General features: G+C 42.6%; 2 protein-coding genes across 2 annotated transcripts in view; one reads left to right on the top strand and one right to left on the bottom strand.

Moving 5' to 3' along the window:
• Positions 1-17204, bottom strand: part of LOC132386463 (NACHT, LRR and PYD domains-containing protein 12-like) — a 235372-nt gene that overhangs the window by 157228 nt on the left and 60940 nt on the right. The window lies entirely within an intron of this gene.
• On the top strand, positions 4445-15521 carry LOC132386467 (zinc finger protein 239-like). The gene is made up of 2 exons (XM_059958767.1): positions 4445-4513; positions 9545-15521. The coding sequence occupies exon 2, from the start codon at positions 10194-10196 to the stop codon at positions 10992-10994; it is 801 nt and encodes a 266-aa protein (XP_059814750.1). The 5' UTR covers positions 4445-4513; positions 9545-10193; the 3' UTR covers positions 10995-15521.

Raw genomic sequence — 17204 nt, 5'->3', positions numbered from 1 at the left:
ATTGGTCATTAAAGATCACCCAGATTCGTTTGGACGGATTTGATGTGGAGTTCGGGGTGTCACAGTGAAAGGGCCGGACGGTCAAACTCTCTCCGTTGTCCAAACATCCTTCCAGGTGAGGCGACACTTCACCTGTGAATCTTCCGGGGTCGCCTGTTGTGTCCGCTGCTCCCGATGCGGCCGCCTCCACACTGGTGACACCGGCTCCTCCGCAATTGTCCCGGGTAGGAATGTTTATTTTTCGGGGGTGTTGATGTTATTGTTCCCTTTTGTATGGGAGGGGTGGGTTTTGGGGGTTGATGATCGGGATGCCGTTAGTTCTTATGCTGGGGTTGGTGTGGAAATTTAATTTTTCTCTGTGAACGACATTTGTTTCGTGGCTCTCTGGAGAAGTAAAAAATTCAGAGTTGTTTATGGATACCTGCTTTGCTAATAAATTAGCCTTTGAACTATCCGCTCCGAGCGGGACTTCCCGGTGTCCAAACATTTTAATTCCTATTCCCATTCCCGTTCCGACGTGTGAAACATCGCCTCCTCTTGTGCCAAGATGAGGCCACCCTCAGGGTCCAGGATCAGTCCCTATATTCTATCCGAGTATCCCCCCCCCCCCTCCACCCGCCAACCCGTTTGCGCTGCATGGACCTCCGGCCACCGGCGGCGAGGTGCAGACCTCTGCATCTGTTGTTGGCGGTTCTCCCATTCGGGCGGCGATAATTATGGGCTGATCCCGAGATTGTGAAAATCGAGGCCGGTTGCATTGAGAAAGGACCGGGCCTGAGCTCTGCCGGACGCCTGGAGCAGTGGTGCAGTGCCATTTCTTTAGGTGCCGGAGCCATACCAGGTGTGATTGATAAATTCGTGTCCTAAGTTAGAAGGCCGAAAGTTATACAGCTCTCGGAACCTGCACGTGCAGTTCAACTCTTTGAGTGATTGTGAAGAGAGTTTGAAGGTAATAACGTTTGTGGTATTTCTGTTTCTGATCATTGAAAATTGCTAGGTTTTCTAAAATTGACTCCTTCCACCTTAGGCCACGGACTTAACCCCTCGTATGTCGCACCCAATTTGTGTACCTGCTCATTAATTGTGTGTGTGTGTGTGTGTGTGTGTGTGTGTGTGTGTGTGTGTGTGTGTGTATAAAATAGGGCTTCTTATAATGTCAAGCTGTAAACCAAGATGAAAGAAATATATGAATTCCAGAGCTCCACAGAAATATAGTGATAGTTAAGACATTAACAAGATTATAACCTATCACTACATTTCAGTGAATAACTGGTACAATAACACATATAATACTTAATTTAATAATATGACGAAGTATTGCATGGTTGCACTCACTAATTATCATAAAATATAATTATCAAGCAGGTAAAGTAACGTTGTTTGCTTAGAAGTGATAGGGTTGCTAGTGAGAAAATTTTACTTTTCAATCAGCGAGTTCACTGTCAATGCATCGGATGACAGTATTGATGGCCCGCTGGGGAAATTTACAAATGAATTCCAATATTAAAAGGGCTGGATAGAGAGGTCGTGGAGAGCTATACTATCTGGTTATCACAGTGCCATAAATACAAATTAAATATACAATCGATAGGCTTGTTCCCCAGCTTGGGATTCTAAATTGGAGAATGGTGCTTTATTCACAAAATTGTCACAGTCCACAGTGACTGTGCACGGATCCCAGCAATGGAACCCGCCACTACAGCCCCACAGTGCACTATGTACTGATTGCAAAGCTACGAAATTGCACGTGAATAGCCTCCCCTCCCCCAACTCCACTCTTTCTGCGTCACCAGCAGACTGGGACATCTCACATCTCGCTGCCTTCGCCAGGACATTAAACTGTGAACAACTGTGGCCAGGGACTGATCTCTGGGGAACTCCAAACGCTACCTCCTTCCAGTCTGAAAACGACCCACTCATCCAGCCACACACTACCGGCAGTTTATCGATCTCCAACGAAAAAGCCTAATCACCTACTCCCGATGTTCAATACCATTGCTGACTCTGAGATTACAACCGTCAAATGCCGGGAGGGACATAATAATGAGAAAGTCTCTAGTCACAGCCGTGTAAATAAAATGTGATCTCAGTAGGTGTGTGGCGCATGCTCAGAATGCGAAGGAGACAGACAAACTGAGCCAAGTCACAGACTGATGAAGGGGAGGAATGATCCATTTTGACACAGAGAGGGAAGCGGAGCGTTTGATATTGTGCCTGATGCAGGAACTGTAGCCAGTTAGAAGATGATGCTTTGTTCCTCCAAATTGTGTTGAGCTGTGACAGTGTTTTTATCAGTAGGCACCATGGAGACTAAAATAATTTCAGTTGAAGTGTTGTCGTTCACCCACTGAAGTGCTTTATAAACCTTTAACAGTGTAGAAAATTCAAAGGATTTGTGTATGGGAATCACAAACACAACAGCACGTTAGATCCGCTGTATCTGTCAGTTCACCAGAGCTTGAACACAAAGTACACTGCAGGTGCTGTGGGCAAAGCAACAGGTACAAAATGCTGGAGGAACCCAGCAGGCTGGGCAGCATCCGTGGAAACGAACAGTGAACATTTCGGGCCGATACTGAAAACCGTGACCTACAGTTTTGCACTGGGAAACGGCCGTTCACTTGCTCCGTGTGTGCGAAGAGACTCATTCAGTTAACCCACCTTGTGATGCTCCCGTGAGTTCACAATAAATAGAGGCCACATTTCTGTCCGGAGTGAGCAAAGAGTTTTACTCACTCATCCCAGCTGCTGCAACACCAGCAACTTCACATCAGGGAGGAAGTTCAAATCAGCTCCGTGTTAAATGTTTAACCATCACGGTGACTGAAAGCAGCTGTAGGTTCATGAGGGACTGTTACTGCCAGATTCTGCAGTCCTTGCGGCTGCTCATCGCACCCAGGACTGAACCCTGGTCACTGAGCATTGGAGGAGTCTGTTCTGCTGATGTTAGCCATAAATTTGACTGGTGTTTAATATTTTGGATCTGTGAAAGTTAAATCAATTCTGTATCAAATCCCATGTCGCAGGTACTTACTGTCACTGCCAAACTCACAATGTACACTAGAGAGGCCACTCAGTCTATCTGGTCCCTGCCCAGTTTTCTGTTCCATATCAGTGTTTTAAAACTAATCTCTCACTCTTCCTGTTGCAACTTGTCACCACTCCGTGGGAGAAGAGTTTTCCCTTGAATTTCATAGAATCAGAGAAATTTGCAGCAAATTACAGGCCCTTCGGCCCACAATGTTGTACTGACCATGTAACCTACTCTAGAAAATGCCTAGAATTACCCTACCACAGAACCCTCTATTTTCCTAAGCTCCATGTACCTATCTAAGATTCTCTTAAAAAACTCTATTGTACCCGTCTCTACCGCCGTCGCTGGCAGTGCAGTCCACACACCCACCACTAACTGTATAAAAATATATATCTCTGACACCTCCCTTAAACTACTTCCAAGCACCTTATCTATGCCCCCCACGTGTTCGCCATCTCGGCCCTGGGGAAAAAGCCTCTGAATTTTCACACGATCAATGCCTCTCATCATCTTATACACCTGCATGAATTTCCTGCATGATTTTCCGCAGACTAATTAACACGATGAGCTCGCTGAGTATTTGACCTTCCCCAGGGCTCTGGACTAAGGTGGTTAAACACCTTTTTCCCTGCTCTTTTCAAATTTTGTGTCATTTTCACCAATTTCAAAGGACTGTGCCTCAGACAGCCGGGTTGTGGCAATGCGCCTCTAAACCCTGACAGCGGACTGGCGAGTGAATCTTCAGTGGAGCGGAGTCAGAAAACAAAGAGTTACCAGCACCAATCAGGGCTTTGGGGCTCTGGAATGAGATGGGGTCTGGAGGTTACGAGCAGGAGGAGGAAGAGGAACCAGACCAGCAGGATGTGGCTATGAATGAAAGATGAGAAACATTTGGAAACCGGTTAATTGAAAAACAAAATGGTTAATTTCTACGAAACATTGCAGGTTATCAGCAGATCAGGCGGCAAATGTGGAGAGGAATAAATGGGCAGCATTTAAGCCGAGCCCCTTCAGCATGTCTAGACTGTGTACTCCTCTGTTTAGTTGCTGCCTGAACTGCAGAGCTCCTTCAGCATTTTGTGTGTGTGCGTCTCTGTATTTCCAGCATCTGCAGAATCTGTTTTGTTTCACATCTGCATTTGGAAGAGGATTGTACTTTGGCATTAGATACACGAAATGCCTGTTGATATTGAGTGTTTCGTTTATGGGAGCCGCTCTCTCCCATAAAGCTTTTCGTTTATGGGAGCCGCTCTCTCCCATAAAGCTGCTCAGTTTTCTATACACACACAAAAACTGAGATATGGACGTGGAACCGAAGCTTGCATAAATTTTGAATGGCACCATGATTACCCATAAAGCCGCGCGTTTAAAATTTCGCTGTCGTTTAAAGCACCGATCAAATGCGCAAGCGCAGGATTACGGTCGTCTCCGATAACTACGCATGCGCGTAGTATACAAAATGTCGGGAGGAGCGGAAAGGTAAGGGCTCTTTCGACTCTAATTGAGCGACAATTGCTGTGAGAACCGGAGACTGTGGTCCGCAAACTCGGCACAGGCAAGGTCTTTTTCCTCTCTCTCAGCCCCACGATCCGTACGCGGGCCCCGGGGTGCTTCCGGCTAATCAGGGAATGGGAGCAGATGGATCTCACAGACGGAGCTGAGCTCCAGCTATCTGAATGCAAGGATTAGGAATTCGGAAAAAGAGAACAAAATCTTTCTATCAGCTGCTGAGAAAATCATCTTTGTTCTGCCTCCAACCGCAGCAAGAGAAAACCTGCAGTTGCTGGAAATCCGGAGGAATTTCATACAAAATGCCGGAGGAACTCAGCATTTATACTCTTTCCCATAGGTGCTGCCCGGCCTGCTGAGTTCCTCCAGCATTTTGTGTGTGTTGCTTGTTCTGGAGTTTTCTACACGTGAGGATATGTTTTAACCTATTCTGTCTGGATACATAGTGATAATCAAACAACTTTGCCCTGGGTAACAAGTAGCTTTCGGATCACAAATGTTCCAGACTCCAATGAGACAGAGTACTGCCCTTCCCTTCATATTCATTGGCATCACCAAGTTCATCACCGCCAGTCACCTGAGGGAGGGTCCAGGGGAAATATTTATGTCCAATACAGAAACTGGTGTTACCTTGTGTATATTGTGGTGATGCAAAAATTGCTGAAGAATTTGCAAGTGGGAAGAAGGGGAGTGATATTTGGAAGTCCAACTTTTTAAAGCATCATTTAGCAAGAAAATTGCATTTAGTGATATGCAAAAATTTGGCTACCTTTCTCTTCCTGTGAATAGCTAAGCGAGTAAAACAATGACCTGAATTCCAAAAGTCATAAAGTTAAAGATGACACATTCTTTAATATTTTAAGCAAGATTACTCTTTTGTATCCATCATTTACAGTTGCAAAATAATAAAAAAGGAAAAGGGCCTGAAGTGAAAGTTTGGGCACCCTGCATGGTCAGTACTTAGTAGCAACCTCTTTGGCAAGTATCACAGCTTCTAAACGCTTTCTGTAGGCAGCTGAGAGTCTTTCAATTCTTGTTTGGGGATTTTTGCCCATTCTTCCTTGCAAAAGGCTTCTAGTTCTGTGAGATTCTTGGGCCGTCTTGCATGCACTGCTCTTTTGAGGTCTATCCACAGATTTTTAATGATGGTTAGGTCAGGGGACTGTGAGGTCCATGGCAAAATGTTCAGCTTGCGTTTCCTGAGGTAGTCCATTGTGGATTTTGAGGTGCATTTAGGATCATTATCCTGTTGTAGAAGCCATCCTCTTTTAATTTTCAGCTATTTTACAGATGGTGTGATGTTTGCTTCCAGAATTTGCTGGTATTGAATGGAATTCATTCTCCCCTCTACCAGTAGAACGTTCCCCGTGCCACTGGCTGCAACACAAGCCCAAAGCATGATCAATCCACCCCCGTGCTTAACAGTTAGAGAGGTGTTCTTTTCATGAAATTCTGCACCCTTTTTTCTCAAAACATACCTTTGCTCATTGCACCCAAACAGTTCTTTTTTAACTTCATCAGTCCAGAGGACTTGTTTCCAAAATGCATAAGGCTTGTTTAGATGTTCCTTTGCAAACATCTGACCCTGAATTTTGTGGCGATGGCACAGGAAAGGTTTTCTTCTGATGTTTCTTCCATGAAAGTCATATTTGTGTAGGTGTCCCTGCACAATAGAACAGTGCACCACCACTTCAGAGTCTGCTAAATATTCCTGAAGGTCTTTTGCAGTCAAACGGGGGTTTTGATTTCCCTTTCTAGTAATCCTACGAGCAGTTCTCTTGGAAGGAATTCTTGGTCTTCTAGACCTCAACTTGACCACCATTCCTGTCAACTGCCATTTCTTAATTACATTACGAACTAAGGAAAGGGCTACCTGAAAACGCTTTGTTGTCTTCTTATAGCCTTCTCCTGCTTTGTGGGTATCATGTATTTTAATTTTCAGAGTGCTAGGCAGGGGCTTAGAGGAGCCCATGGCTGCAGATTGTTGGGGCGAGGTTTGTGGAGTCAGGGTATTTATAAAGCTTTGAAATTTGTAACACTTGGCTTTTCCTAATGAAGATTGTGAACAAGCCATAGCCCTAACCAGTTAATGAAGGTCTGACACCTTGGTAAAAGGTACCTGAGAGCTCAAATCTCTTGGGGTTCCCAAACTTTTGCATGCTGCTCCTTTCCTTTTTTTTCACTCTGAAATTGTAAAAACAAAAATAATACACTAATCTTGCTTAAAATGTTGAAAATAATGTTTCATCTTTAACTTCATGACTTTTGGAAATCAGTTCATCTTCTCAGGACTTTATTCCTTGGAATGTTGAAGATTGAGGGGATATTTGATTGTGAAAGAGAGGCATAGATGGTGTAACTTCATTTTTCATTCTTTTTTATTGATTTCCAACTAAAGAATATACAAATCGGAAGAGGAGTTTAACAAGTAGATATATAAAAGACATAAACAGCAATAGTAAAAACAAAAAGTATATAATATCAAAATCAAATAAGTAAAATATTATGCCATTATATATACAATGGTCCAAAAAAATTACAACTCCTCATAATAATTTAAAAAATTGGAAATTTTATTGATAAGGAAAAAAAAAACCCACTAACTAAACTGAAACAAAAAAAAAGAAAAAAAAAAGAAAGAGAAAAAAGGGAAAGAAAAAGAAAGATTGGGCTGTCCAATTGAGGATAAAATTGGAAAAAAACAGAGAGAGTGAAAAAAAAACACATCCTTTCAGTCATCTCTGAACCTTCATGGATAAGGATTTCCCCCAAAGAGAATTTAAAAAAATAAATTAAATCATGTGAAAATATTGAATAAAAGGTCACCAGACTTGTTCAAAATTAAAGGATGTATCAAATGTCCTGCTTCTAATTTTCTCCAAGCTTAGACATGACACAATGGTGGAGAAACAATAGGAAACAGTAGGTGGTTAGATTCGTTCCAATGTAGCAAAATAGCTCTCCTAGCCGGTAAAGGTGAAAAAGCTATCACATGTTGGGCAGAAGCAGATACTTTGCTTGCTTCTTCTGGAATAATCACAAAAATTGCTGTAATTGGATAAGGTTGAACATCCATATCTATAACTTTAGATAATATTCCAAACACATCCCTCCAAAAATTATTTAAACTTGCACATGACCAAAACATATGAGTTAAAGTAGCCATTTCTGTGTTACATCTGTCACAGATAGGGCTTATATTCAGAAAAATATGCACCAATTTATCTTTGGATTATATGGGGCCTGTGTACTATCTTAAACTGTATTAAGATATGGTGTACACAGACAGATGAATTATAGACTAAATAATAAATCTTATTCCATTGATCATCTGAAAGTGAACGTTGAAGTTCTATTTCCCAGATAGGTTGAACCCTATCATTAGGCGACATGCGAGCATTCATTAACTGTTTTTTAAATGATAGCTATTAATCGTTTTTGAAAAGGTTTAAACTGAAAAATAACATAAGCCAAATTTGAAGAGCAGGCCAAGGGGTAATTCAGTAAAAAATCATGTAAGAAATTCCTAACCTGTAAATACCTGAAAAAACTGTGTATTAGATATCATATTTATCCATTAACTGTGAGAAAGACATTAAACAATCTTGTAAAAACAAATGTAAGAAAGTCTTTATTCCCTTAATTTTCCATGTTAAAAAAGCCTTATCCATAGTTGATGGTTTAAAAAATAAATTAGAATAAGTATTACTAGAAAATAAAAAAAAATTCAAAAAATCTATGAAATTGAAACCAAATTTTAAAAGTATGTTTAACAATAGTGTTAAGAGATTGTCTACCTATTCTGGAGAACGGAAACGGACGAGGAGCTCCTAATAAAGTAGCTAACAAAAACCCTATTACTGAATTTTCCTCTAACTGTAACCATGAAGGGCGGTCTTGGTCGTCTATCTCATAAATCCAAAAAGTAATATAATGAATATTAATTGCCCAGTAATAAAATCTAAAGTTTGGTAAAGCCAGTCCTCCATCTTTTTTTGATTTTTGCAATAAAAGTTTATTCACTCTAGAGCCTTTATTATTCCAAACATAAGATAAAATCAAAGAATCTATTTTATCAAATAATGTTTTTGGAACAAAAGAGGGAACTGCCTGAAATATATATAAAAAATTCGGTAGAATAGCCATTTTTATAGCATTTATTCAACCTATGAATGACAACGACATAGGTGACCATTTAGAAAGCGCCTTTGAGTATAATCAACTAAAGGGAAGGTGTAAATTCAAGCTGGCTTTTACCACTGATTGGTGTGGGACTACAACCAGTGGCCATGGATTAAGGGTGAAAGGTGAAATTTTAAGGGGAACATGAGGGGAAACTTCTTCACACAGAAAGTCATCTAGGTTTGGAATGGGCAGCCATCCCGAGTGGTGCATGCGAGCTCGATTTCAACATTTAAGCGGTTCGTGTAGGTACCTGGATGGTAGGGATGTGGCAGTGGGCAGTTTAATTAGTTCAGCACAAACTAGATAGCCCAAAGGGCCTGTTTCTGTGTTGTAGTTTTCTAGACAAAACTGAAATATTACAAAAATTCACTCTAAGCCCTTTTAACAGCTATGTGGACCAACCATTCATCTCAGTAGGAATTTTTTATATGGCGTTAAAATTGTGGCACTTTAAGTTAATAATACATAAGAGAAAATTCCAGTTGCACGTCTAGAAAGACTATTTGTGTGATACTGTTTCAGTTACTGTGGGGCCAGGCACCCATGCTGCTCAGCAGGAGCAGGGAATAATACCAATGGAGAGTCAAACTGAGCCAGGCCACAGATTGCAGATGGCAGAAATGCCCCATTCTTATAGAGACAGGAAGAACATCTTATAGAGCATTCTTATAGAGACAGGAATTGATGGTCATTCCAGATACCAGCTCTCTGCCCAGTCAGGAGAGTGTAATACCAGATCAATCCTTGGCAACTCATGTAATCTCATCTGAAATGTTGTCCTAAATCCATTGATGGATTTTGTAAATCTTCTTACAGGTTAAAAATGGGAAGGAATTTGGCTCCAGGAAGCTCAAACATGGCACGCCAGTTTTGTTGTCTCTGTCTAGATATTTAAGAAGTGGAGCAAGGGATTCACTCGACCATCCTTCCTGCTCAGACTGTGGGGAGGGATTCATTTGGTCATTTGACAAAATTGCAAGCCTGTCATTTTACACAGGAGAAAGGCCGTTCACCTGCTCAGACAGTGGGAATGGATTCACTCAGTCATTTCAACTGAAGGTATATCAGCAAGTTCACACTGGGCAAGGCCATTCATCTGTTCTGTGTGTGAGAAAGGATTCTGCCGGGCATCCCACCTGTGGACAAACCAGTCAGATCACACTGGGCAGAGGCTGGTCATCTGCTGAATTTCGGGGAAGGGATTCTCTGGGTCATCTGACCTAATGGCACACCAGTCAGTTCACACTGGAGAGTGGCCATTCACCTGCTCAGACAGTGGGAATGGATTCACTCGGTTATCTCAACTGAAGGTACATGAGCAGGTTCACACTGGGCAAGGCCATTCTGTTTGTGGGAAATGATTCTGTTGGTCATCCCACCTGTGGGTACATCAGTTAGATCACACTGGGCACAGGCTGTCATCTGCTGAATTTCGGGGAAGGGTTTCTCTCGGTTATCTGATCTAATGGCTCACCAACGACTTCACACCAGGGGGCGGCCGTTCACCTGTATAGTCTGTGGGAACGGATTCACTCAGTCATCCCACCTACTGAGCCATCAGCGAGTTCACACTGGGGAGAAGCCGTTCACATGCTCAGTCTGTGGGAAGAGATTCACTTGGTCATCCCAACTACTGGCACACCAGTTTGTTCACACTGGAGAGAAGCCGTTCACCTGCTCAGAATGTGGGAAGGGATTCACACTGTCATCCCGCCTACTGATCCATCAGCGAGTTCACACTGGGGAGAAGCCGTTCACCTGCTCTGTCTGTGGGAAGAGATTCACTGCATCATCCAACCTACTGGTACATCAGCGAGATCACACTGGGGAGAGGCCATTCATCTGCTCCGTCTGTGGGAGGGGATTCACTCAGTCATTCAGACTACAGAGTCATCAGAGAGATCACACTGGGGAGAAGCCGTTCACCTGCTTAGTCTGTGGGAAGAGATTCACTGAGTCAACCAGCCTACAGAGTCACCAGCGAGTTCACACTGGGGAGAAGCCGTTCACCTGCTCAGTCTGTGGGAAGAGATTCACTGAGTCATCCAGCCTACAGAGTCACCAGCGAGTTCACACTGGGGAGAAGCCTTTCACCTGCTCAGACTGCAGGAAGAGATTCATTGATTCATCCAACCTACAGAGACATCAGCGAGTTCACACTGGGGAGAAGCCATTCACCTGCTCAGTCTGTGGGAAAGGTTTCACTCAGTCATCCCAACTACTGGCACACCAGTCAGATCACAACAGGGTGTGGCCATTGTTATGAATCCCTATGTTTCGTTTACTGTGGACTGTCATTTTAAGAGAGAAAGTGTGAGATTAAGAAATCAAATCAGTCTGACTTGCAGCGTGTTTAGTTTTAATCGAGGACACGGACGCTCAGAGTCAGATGGAGACAGAGGAAAAATGGAAGGATTGAAACCAGGGAGTTGGTGGCCAAGGGTCATTTTTCAGAAATTTCCTATACCCGCAAGGGTGGGTTAATTATCAATTCACCGTACATGGAATGTGTGGTTGTCACCTCGTTTGATCCATAGGTTTGGATCGGATTTGGCGTATCCTGTGGAGACCACTTATGTGTTACCCTTTCCTGGGTGACGACGATATCACTGTGAGAATTCGCTTTCGGTGATAATTCGTATGTGGATTTGGAACGACGGATAAATTCTACAGCAACTGATCTCTCATTTTACCACCGTGGAACCTGTGGAATTCGACAGAATTGCCTTCTCTCGACATTTACCCTGGATTGCAACTATCTCTCTCTCATCACCTATTCTGTGGATGACCTGAACTTTACCATCGCAAGACTCCAAGCATTGTTTCCCTCGAGCTCAGTAGTTTGGGAGTTATATTTACACACATTTATACACATAACACTTAACTTTTGTTTAAATTGTTTGTTACAATTTTATAAGTAGTTACAAATAAAGACAGTGGTTTTGACATCAAAAGACTCCAGGTGTAGTCTATTGTTGCTGGTTTGTGTCTAAAGCATTATGGTTCATAACAAAATTGGGGCCTGCGTCTGGGATATGAACAAATTTGCAGGGCTTATTGATCAAATAATTATCAATCTGATTGGGGAAAATCCCTTTTGATTTATTTGTGTGTGGAAATCAGCAGCAATGGATATTTATATATGTGTGGAAGCGCCAACCCCTGAGGCATTAGGAAAAGCTAAAACAAATGAATTGCTGACTATTGAACCTCAATGAGGTATGGGGGTGTGAAGGACCAGGGGAAGCATAAAACTGGGAGAGCAGGTACAGGTGAAAAAAATAGGAGTTTTGTTACCCAAAATGTTTATAAACTCAACAGAACTGTTCTACAGTCCAAACTTTAATCAGCGAAACAGAACAAAACTGGGTTACAACAACATAGAGAAATACTCCTCTGACCAAGAGACACCACTCAGCTCCTGGCTGTGGGCTTATATTGGATGCTGGCCATTCAATAGTAAGTTGCATGGGAGAGAAAACATTCCTCTCCTTAAAAAGATATGGCATAAATGAAGTAGCTCCAGAGAACATTCCCCTGGCTGTAGTAGAATGGCACAATCCAATTATCCAGCCCCATCTACTTAGGCTGGTGTAACGCAACAGCTCAGCCGTTTACCAGATCATCAGGAGGATGGTCGGCTGCAGGACACTTTAATATGTCCGGTTGATGGTGCGGCTGGGAATTGCAGCCTCCATAGGGGGGCTATGAGAAAGCCAGAAATTCAGAGGAAAATAGTTGAGCACAATATATCTATGAAGGTGTATGATAAGGAGGTGTTACACAGGTTTTCTGTGAGTAAAGAGGAGATCCAGTTATGACTGGAACAAATGAAGATTGATGTACTTAAATTAGAGGCTGAAGAGAATGAGAGAAAGAGGGTGTTTGATGCTTGACAGGCATACAAACAGATGGAAGAAGCATAAAAAAGGAGTTCTGAAGCTGAGGAAGCAGAAAAACAGAGGGAAGAAGGAGAAAGACAGAGGCAGTTTGTGATAGAGAAGTTAAGGCTCGAGAAAGAAGTTGCTGGCTCAAAGGAGTTGGTTGTACCGTTTAATGCCAGCCAGAAAGTTAAATTGGTCCCTCCATTTGATGAGACTGAGGTTGGTAAATACTTCCAGCATTTTGATAAAGCGGCTCAAAGTCAAAAGTGGCCGAAAGGAAGCTGGACTCTTTAGTTACAAAGTATAATTAAGGGTAAGGCTCAACAAGCTCATTCTGCCCTATCAATTGAAAATGCAGCTAATTATGACTTAGTGAAACAGGCTGTGCTCAAAGCTTATGAGTTGGTCCCAGAATCATACAGGCAAAAGTTTAGAAATTTGAGGAAATCTGTGAATCAGACTTATATGGAATTTGCTTATTAGTAGTTGTGTGTTTTGACCACTGGTGCACATATAAAAATATAAATGATGATTTTTACAGATAGAAAGATTTGGTTTTAATTGAAGAATTCAAAAGGTGTGTTTATGAAGACATAAAGACATACTTAGATGAAAAGGATGCTGCCACTTTACGGGAGTCTGCTAGATTAGCAGATTAGTTTGCTTTAACTCATAACGTTAAGTTTACCCCAAATAAGATCTTCCAAAAGAGTAGCAGGGATCAGCAGGGTAAACCAGAAATTAAAGCTGGGACTAGTGACAAGAGTAAGGATGAAGGGAAGCAGTTGAAGGAGAAATATTCTGGTCTTTCTTGTTACTATTGTAACAAAGCTGGTCATATGATGGCTGATTGTTCCATCCTGAAGAAGAGAAAGGAACAGGAGGCAGTCCCAAATGACTCTGTTCAGTATGTTGAAGCACCTATAAACCCACAGGGTTCTGAACATTCTGTTGAAGCTCAGTTAAAGACTGAGAGGTCTGACCGAGTTAAGAAGGGATTCGATCACTTTATGTCAGATGTGTTTGTATTAGTAAAGGAAGTTTCAACCCCGTTACCAGTGAAAATCTTTCGAGATACTGGGGCTTCTCAGTCACTTTTATTAGACAGCGTTCTAAAGTTTGGTGGTGAGACTGACACTTGTGAACTAAATCTTATTAAAGGCATTGGGGGTGGCATGGTTTCTGTGCCATGGCACAAGATAACTTTACAGTCAAGGTTGGTTTCGGGACCTGTTAAAATCGGATTATGCTCCAGTTTACCAGTGAAAGATTACTATTAGGGAATGACCTGGCAGATGGTAAAGTTGTTCCTGCAGTGCTGTTGAAAACTAAGCCAACCACTGACGACCCACGGATGGATTTTAACATTTATCCTTCCTGTGCAGGAACTCGAAGTATGGCTAAAAAGTCTGCCGACGCAGACGGTTATGTGCAGCATGATTCTCATACCCATGATAGCCAAAATCGGGATTCCGGTTCTGATGATGTGTCAGGGACTTTTCTGCCTTCATTGTTTCAACAGGATTATGGTAGTAAGTCTGATGAGAAAGATTTATCCCTGTCTAGGAAGGAGTTTATAGCAGAACAGAACCGAGACCCTGAGATTGAAGGTTTAAAAGAAACAGCTCTCTCAGGTGATGAGATTAAGAAAGTGCCAGTAGGGTATTATTCCAAGGATGGAGTGTTAATGAGGAAGTGGAGGCCACCTGCTATACCAGCGAGTGAGAAATGGGCAGTTGTTCACCAAGTTGTAGTTCCTAAAGTTTATAGGGCTGATTTTTTAATTGTGGCCCACAGTATGCCTTTAGGTCGACATTTTGGAGTGAATAAAACTAAACAGGATTATGTAAAAATTTTACTGGCCTAAGTTCAGGAAAGATATTGTGACCTTTTGCAGAACCTGTCACACTTGTCAAGTTGTTGGTAAACCTAATCAGGTCATCCCAGTGGTCCCACCGTGGTCTATACCTGCATTCAGTGAACCCTTTTCTAAAGTTATCGTGGATTGAGTTTGCCCATTGCCAAAGTCTAAAGCTGGCCATCAGTATTTGCTAATTATTATGCGTACTGCATCCAGATTCCCAGAGGCAATACCTCTCAGAAATATTAATGTTAAAACTGTGGCGAAGGCTGTTACCAAGTTTTTTTACTTTATTTGGTTTGCCTAAAGAAATCCAGTCTGATCAAGGAAGTAATTTTACATCTGTATTATTCCAGCAGGTAGTTTATGAACTGGGAGCTAAACAAATTAAATTATCCGCGTACCATCCTGAATTACAATGGGCTCTAGAAAGATTTGATATTCTACCCTCAAAACAATGATTCAGACATACTGTGTACTACACAATCTTTCTCACTCGCTCCGTGCCTTGTAAAGGCTTGATAAAGACATCATTGATGCACGCACGCACACGCCAACAAAAGACATACTGTGTTGAAAATGGAAAAGACTAGGATGAAGGAATATATTTGCTTTTGTTCGCAGTAAGAGAGTCGGTACAGGAATCACTGGGCTTTAGTCCATTTGAACTTGTATTTGGTCATAGAGTGAGGGGACTTTTGACCTTGGTAAAGGGACAGTGGATTGATGGCGATGTACATGTTAACTTGTTAGACTATGTTTTGAAGTTCAAAAATAAACTACACCACGCCTGTACTCTAGCAAGACTAAACTTAAAGATTTCTCAAAACAAAATTAAGTGTTGGTTTGATAAGCGGGCTTGCGAAAGAAAATACCATTTGGGGAATAAGGTGCTTACCTATTTCCAATGTTGACGAATCCACCTCAGGCGAAATTCAACAGACTGTATGAAATAGTCTCTCAAATTAATAATGTGAATTATGTTATCAAAACACCCGACTGATGTAAACTAACACAGGTTGTACACATAAATATGATAAAGCCTTATTTTGACAAACAGGCACCGTCCGTGAGTATTGTTGTCAAAACATATGAATCTGGCAACCCTGAGAATGAAACAATTGACTCGTCTGAGATTTTCACAAGCCACACGTGGTCCCAGTTAGGCTAAAGAACTCGCTTGTTCTAGAAAACATTGATAACAAGTTGGCTCATCTGCAGCCAAAGGAACAACAACAGCTGAAGGAATTAATTCTGAAGTTTAAAGATTTATTTCCTGATGTTCCCAAGCAAACCACGGTCGCAGGACATGATGTAGATATTGGTCAAGCCAAACCGATTAAACAACACCTATATCGCATGAACGTCGACAATGTAAATTGGGTGAGCAAGTGTGGTAAGTGGGGAAACAGATTCGGTAGGTCTCAAAGGCAAGGAGTTTGGACACAGTCTTGGTAGTAAAGTATTTTATTTACAGAAGGCAAGCGTGGGAAAATGGCAACTGAAGCAACATGCACACAATTTACAACAGTCGTGGGGAAAGGCGGATCGGCAATAAAACACACACGGTCAATTACTAATGAACGTGGGAAAATCGCCTGGGGACAAAGTACACGCACACACACACACAACCAAAGGAAAAGTCAATACGATACTCCCCACCACTTGTCTCTGTGCAGGCTCGGCTCTATGTTATCAGGGACAGTAATCAACGCTCCCCATAGTCTTCAATACACAGCTCACCAACAATTCCTCCAGCTCCGTTCCACGGTTCTCAGCCTGGGGTGAAGCAGGGTGATCCCTCGGAGTTGGCAAAGGGAAAGGGTCCAGCACACGTGACACCCTTTATAGTGCAGCAGGGCTGGAGGGTCCCGCCCTGGTAATTCACAGTGGGGCAATGGCTGGGTTCCAGCAGGGTTAAGCCTATTAGAAAGGCCAATTGCTCGAGGCCAAGTACAAGGAAGGCTAATTAAAGGGACCAATAGTGAGGTGTGCATTGATGGGCGAGGAGGGGTCAAACCTTGACTGGCAGGTGGCGTACCTTCCGACCAGGTAGTGGGCAGTTCCGTCACGTGACAGTCACGACCCCTCCAATACAGTCCACCCTTTGGATCCACGCCAAAATCTGTGAGACCGACATCCCACAGCCTAGAGATGAGAGAGAGGGAGGGTGAAGGACACAGAGAGACAGGAGACAGTGCAAATTCCCAGTATTTATCAGTAACACAATTACTGATTACATTAATTTTCAGTGTCAGACACCCAGTGACTGTAAACACAATCTCCCACAGTCTGGTACTTACCGCAGTTTCTGTATTTTACACTCCGGGTTCCTCAGAGCCGCAGACACCAGTTTCACTCCTGAATCTCCCAGTTCATTACATGTAACAGAGTGAGAAGGAAAGTAATATATCTTAATGGAAGTCTTACACTTAACTATTTCTGAAGAAAGGCAGACGTGCTCTGAATAGTTTGACCAGCACAGCACAATATACACACAGAATTATAACGAGATTGAGTGCAATCGATCAGTGAATGACAGTTGCCCACCACCCCAATAAGGACCCAAACGGCCACCAGTTTCCCCATGAGGTGTCGTGTTGGAGGAGCTGGTCCCTCGATGTTTGAATTTTAGCTACCGAGTCCCGAATGTGAGCAGCCAACTGGGAGATGTTAGTCGACTCGTCAGGGATAAACGTGCAGCGCCCCTTACCAATCACTGCACAGGTAC

Source organism: Hypanus sabinus, unplaced genomic scaffold (genome assembly GCF_030144855.1).
Source record: "Hypanus sabinus isolate sHypSab1 unplaced genomic scaffold, sHypSab1.hap1 scaffold_117, whole genome shotgun sequence".
Taxonomy (NCBI): Eukaryota; Metazoa; Chordata; class Chondrichthyes; order Myliobatiformes; family Dasyatidae; genus Hypanus; species Hypanus sabinus.
This window is presented reverse-complemented; position numbering and strand designations above follow the sequence as displayed.